This window comes from Mus musculus, chromosome 7, assembly GCF_000001635.26.
Source record: "Mus musculus strain C57BL/6J chromosome 7, GRCm38.p6 C57BL/6J".
Lineage (NCBI taxonomy): Eukaryota > Metazoa > Chordata > Mammalia > Rodentia > Muridae > Mus > Mus musculus.
The window spans coordinates 20470353-20476220 of record NC_000073.6 but is presented as its reverse complement, the minus strand read 5'-3'; the positions used below and the strand labels follow the sequence as shown (position 1 = coordinate 20476220).

Genomic DNA, 5868 nt, shown 5'->3' with positions numbered 1-5868 from the left:
AATTTCATTGCATTCTTTCTCAAGCAAAGAGTGACACAGAGAAGTTCCTGAATCCAGGCACTAGGAAATATGCTTCTATAGGAGCTGTGCTCTGCAACTGGCCTTCAGATGAGCATCTTCATCCTGACTGAGGCTCAGAAGGTGAGATTCTTTCATCCATGGGCTTCTGCTTAAAATTCTCTTCTCCTTTCTTCGGTGAAAATTGTCTTCTGAAGCCAACATGAAACATTATTTCTTTCTGAAGTCTGCAGGTTAACTTGAATAGGTTAATATTTTGCTTTCATCTCAAAGAAATGTCTCTGTCCTAGATTAGTACTTAGCAGAAAACAGCATTCAGTGTAACATATGCATGTGAATGTGATAATGAATTTTATCTGGTGGATGGAGGCCCTTGTGTTCCTATAGAAAACATATAAACATGTAAAATGCAGACTAAGCATCAGCTTGCAAAGGGTGTAACAGTGATTGTGTTAGTAACTTTGGAGGGAATCTGGAGAAAATTATGAAACAATGAAACTTGTTAGCAGGTGGGGATTTTTTTCACATGGGGGACACATATGTAAGCCTATGTTCATTTCTGTGATCGTGACACAGGTGGTTTTGCCAGAAATATATGGTGGGTTTGTTTTGTTTTGTTTTGTTTTGTTTTGTTTTTTTTTTGTTTTGTTTTGTTTTGTTTTTTGGCATGTGGATAAGTAGTATAAAATTTTCTCAAAAGTCCTCAACTTATCTTTCTACAACTGAATTCACTTACACAACTTTATTATTATGTACAGTCTTACATGTTATTCCCATACACATTATTTTTACCATGTTACTATTACATAAGGTAATTCAATTCATTATTTTTTATGCTGCATTTGTATATTCTTTTAATTTTTATTGATTGTGTTACATCCCATTTGAAGCCTCCCCTCCCTTCCAATTGTATTGAATTCTGATCATGGAATCACAGACTCAAACTCGTCTCTTTCATGTCTGTATTCATATGCAAAGCTCACGGTGTGTTAAAATGTGTGTTATTGTATTCCTGATCTACTGAACCAATAAAGACGTAGCTTCAGTACAAAATGGATCTCAAGGCAGAGTAATTCAAAAAGTATAAAATAACATTCTGAGTTACTGTACATGCATTGTTTTCCAGACAATGTTCCTGTGGTGTGAGAGAATAGTGTCTCGCTTATCAAGTTAAGAAATTGTCTCAAATCAATTGGTAAGTGTGGACAATAGAACAGAGCCCAGAGAAGAGTAGTGTCCTACTAATCAAGACTCGAGGGTCCTGTAAAGCCCTCTCCATGTCTGTTCGTGGTAAATCCCTGAAAACCACTGAGGAAGTGGCTCTTCAGATCATTTTGCTTTGCCAGTTTGGGGTTGGGACCATGGCCAATGACTTTCTGTTTGTCCATAATTTCTCTCCAGTCTTGACTGGTTCTAAACAGAGGCCCAGACAGGTGATTCTAAGCCACATGGCTGTGGCCAATGCCTTGACTCTATTCCTCACTGTATTTCCAAACAACATGATGGCTTTTGCTCCAAGAAACCCTCCAACTGAACTGAAATGTAAATTAAAATTCTTCAGTCACCTGGTGACAAGAAGCACAAATTTGTGTTCCACCTGTGTCCTGAGTATGCATCAGTTTGTCACTCTGGTTCCTATTAGTAGAGGTAAACTTCTACTCAGAGCAAGTGTCCCAAATTTGGTGAGTTATTCTTGTTACGGTTGTTGGTTTTTCAGTGTCTTAAGTAACATTCACATTCCAATTAAGGTCACTGGTCCACAGATAACAGACAATAACACTGACTCTAAAAGCAAGTTTTTCTGTTCCACTTCTGGATTCACTGTAAGAATTGTCTTCTTGCAGTTTTCCCATGATGCCACATTCATGAGCATCATGGTCTGGACCAGTGTCTCCATGGTACTTCTCCTCCATAGACATCGCCAGCGAATGCAGCACATCCTCACTCCCAATCAGAACCCCAGAGGCCAAGCTGAGTCCAGAGCAACCAATACTATCCTGATGCTGGTGGTCACATTTGTTAGCTTTTATCTTCTAAATTTTATTTGTATCATCTTTCATACCTTTTTTATACATTATAATTTATTCATACGGCTTCTTGGTGAGATTTTGGCTGCAGGTTTCCCTACTATTTCTCCCTTACTGTTGATCTTCAGAGATCCTAAGAATCCTTGTCTTGAGCTCTTCCACTGTTTTAAACCAGAGTCGCTACAAAATTTGAAACACAGAAGACAGCTTCACTAATACCATTAAGTACTTCATTTCATAAATATGTTTTCAATATCTTGTATGAACAAGGTGTGGTGCTCATTGCTGTAATTTTAAAAGAGTTCATATTTGTTGATATGAAATGATTTCTGGTTGGAATCTGCCTGACAGAGTAAATGAATTACTCATAACCCTCTCTTCTCTTGTATATAACTGCCTCCTGCTGCACGCTGGTCTAAAACTGATGCAACCCATCTTCCCTAAACTGTTTAAAGTGTTAATATGGTCCTGATCAAACTGTTACTCTCTGCTCCTTCTTACTTAATACTTTTAACTTTGGATAAGAACAGAATCCCTCTCTATATTTCCCTATCTGAACAAATGAGAATGCATTGCTATAATTAAATATTTTCAAGGAGGAAATTTTTATAAAGAGCAGATATATTGCATGTCATTCCATTTTACTTTGGAGATATATGCTTTGCTACCTTGGGTCCTACACAGGTGAGGGCCAAGCACTGAACAACATAAGTTTGTGCTCCCTAGAGCAGTACAAACTTCTGATCATACCAAGAATAATTAGGAAAAGAAGCAAAAACAGTTCATTCTCAGAAGCCTTAAGAAATTTAAATTCTCAGGACCAGGGAGGATACCAGATTTCACACTGGAGATCTTCTCCTGAAAGACCTTGGTAAAGTCTTTACTCTGGGCCATGGTGAAATTGTTTTTGCGGTCATCACAAACACCTACCAATCAGACAGGAGATAAGACATATCAGAACAATGAGGTGGCAACGTTGTAACTCGGTCTGTTAGGGGCTCCCTCAGTCGCAAAATTAATTTTTCAGGAGATTAAAATCAAGCTTTTAACCTTTTCAGCTACCTGAGAATGACCAAGGCATTCAAGACCACAAGATAAATATCTGGAGTGGTTATAGCTGTCAGTGTGATGAAACTTAAAATCTGACTTGTGGTACTTATTCCTGTGAACAAGGAAAATGTTAGCATTTTTTTTATGTTTATTGGGTGTGTATGTATTTGTTGGGATTCCATCCTCTTAAGAAGGATAGGTGTCATACCCCTAGAGCTGGAGATACAAACAGATGTAAGCCTACAAATACAGTTTCTAAGAAACAAGCTCTGATCCAATGTAAATGTGGCCAGGGTTTGACCCTGCTGAGCCATCTCTCCAGCCTCAAACTGAGAAATTTTTCCAACACAATTGAAACATCCTTTCCAATTTAGGGTAGCTGCAATCATTAATAACAGCTATATTGAAAGAGCTTGAAATAATAGAATAGGAACCAACAGTTTGTATGTTCTATATTGAGCAATAGATTCACACTGAGTTAAAAAATTAATACTGAGACTTTTCATGTACCTTTTCAGAGACCTCTACTGATACTAAAACTGACAAGCCCATAGCACCAAGTCTTGATCTTAACATTGGCCATAATAACAATCAGCAAGACAGCTCAGCAGCTAAAGCACTCACAACTTAGAAATGATTATCCCAGGTCCTACACAGTGGAAAGAACAAACTCCTACAATTGTACTCTGCCTTCCTCAATCTGTGCTTGAACATGCCCACACACAGAAAAGGAAAAAAAGTATATTTTCTAAACTTAGTTTTATCAATTCTGTGTATTCTATAACACTGATCTCTGGCTGTTAATCTGTGTTTCCCCTTATCTCTAGGCGGTATTTGGGGTACTTTATTGGATTGCATTATCTACCACCCCTCCAACACTTTTTTTCACCCAATCCCTTCCAACCAACTAAAACCCAGTAGTAAAGAAAATTTGGAGAGGGAAATGAGTCTAGACTTCTTAAGACTGCTTCCTGCTGAATAGAGACATTTGATTGCTTTTCGCAAGTCCAGTCTTCATCATTAGGATATCTCCAACCAGCAATCAAACAAGAGAGCCAAACAGCAATTCATCAATAGCAAAATAAGGAGCAGGTAGAGGAGCAAGAGGTATTGGCAGCAGCACACAAAGCAGGAGCCACCACAGGCCCTCTTGGGGATCTCACATTTATACCTTATCAAGAGTCTCCAGAATTTCAAACTATAATTGCCTAAAAAAAAATCATACCCCTCCTAAAGCATGAGACACTCATAATTAGTGGTTGTGGATAATTGGAAGCAGCCCAATATCCTATATCAGAAATTAAAACAAAAAATAATTCACATATCATAACTGGGTTTTTGAAGAAATGAAAATGATCACATTAGTGAAGAAAAGAATCAATACAAAAATGTTAATAAAATTCAAACAAGGCATTAATAAAAATTAGAAAACTTTGGAGAGGGCTGAAATTAGCAGGTAGAATTTCAAGAAAACATGCACAAAAAAGAAAGAAGAGAGAGGGGGAAGGAAGGAAGGAAGGAAGGAAGGAAGGAAGGAAGGAAGGAAGGAAGGAAGAAAAGAAGGGCCTTTCTATGTTCCATCTCCAGTTCCACACCTCTGTCTGCAATCTCTGGTCTACACTCCTCTCCCTGGCCCATAGTCCAGCCTGCCGTCCAGAATGCTGAGTCCTGCATGGTCATGAGGGTGATGGTGGGACATGATCACAACTCTGGGATAATGCCAGTAGGACATGGGACTCCACAAGTGTTGACAATTATCAGGAAATATGATTCTTGACCAACTTATTGTGGAATGTCCTTCTGTCAAGGTTAATAACTCTTAGGATGGGAGGGTATTTTTATGTCTTAGCAAAAAGTATAAATGTTGTGCCCTTCATGGCAGCCCTAAATGATATAGAAAAGAACACTAAATACATGAATTTAAAAATATATAAACAGGATTCTCAACTATTCAAAATATAAGGATGTAATATGAGTTACAAGAGGGGCTTCAAGTACCAAAAAGTACAGAAGCAGGTGCACAATGAATGAGCTTGTCAGAAAGATGCAAAGGCAGGCAGATACAAAAGCAGGCAGGATCCTGAGTTCAAGGACATCCTGCAACAGAGGAAATTCAGACCCAGCATGTGGGAGGAGTGATCTCAGTGCTGTATCCTACCCCGATAGCTTATTGTATATTGTTACAAAGCAAGCAGATTTCTGAGTTTGTTTGCCATGTTAAATGTGCTTGCTATCTTTTCTTAGAAGTTAAGGGGCTAAGTTCAAAAGTGCTAATTTGTGAGATAATCAAAAGAGTATGTGGAGTAGATGATTGAATTAATATGAAAATAAAAGAATGAGCTATTGTCTATTAGAGGTTATCTCTCTGGTCATCTTCAGAAAGCTGTCTTAGCAGAACAGAAGGCTATCAACTTGTACCCCACAACTGACTTCAAGCCATTCTTTTTGTTGCACCAAAATACCACTTCCTCAGAACCCCTCTCTAAGCCAAGGCTGGTCCTTGGCACCAGGATGCCTACTGACATCCAGAACAACCAAGAACAACTCACTCTTCAATTTCCTACCTGCTGAACTACATTACTCCCAGAAACTGTGAGGTCTGCCCAGTTCTCTCCATTCTTTCTGTGCCATATCTTCCTATCCATACCTCTACACACAATTGAGAACCTGAACTTCAAGCTCTGGTCCAAAGCTCTTCATGCCTCCTGGGAGACCGGTTACCAACTGGGACAATCAGTCCCAGAGGTCTACTATGACCATGTATGACCAGGAC

The 5868-nt window shown here is 38.7% G+C and overlaps 1 protein-coding gene across 1 annotated transcript; it reads left to right on the top strand.

The window, feature by feature from the left end:
- Nucleotides 1-1295: 1295 nt before the first annotated feature.
- Nucleotides 1296-2261, top strand: Gm10670 (predicted gene 10670). The gene has a single exon (NM_001167161.1). The coding sequence runs from the start codon at nucleotides 1296-1298 to the stop codon at nucleotides 2259-2261; it is 966 nt and encodes a 321-aa protein (NP_001160633.1).
- Nucleotides 2262-5868: the final 3607 nt, after the last annotated feature.

What these genes read in the sequence shown, in the direction of transcription:
- Gm10670 (NM_001167161.1), top strand. Translation starts at nt 1,296, where the DNA reads ATGTCTGTTCGTGGTAAATCCCTGAAAACCACTGAGGAAGTGGCTCTT.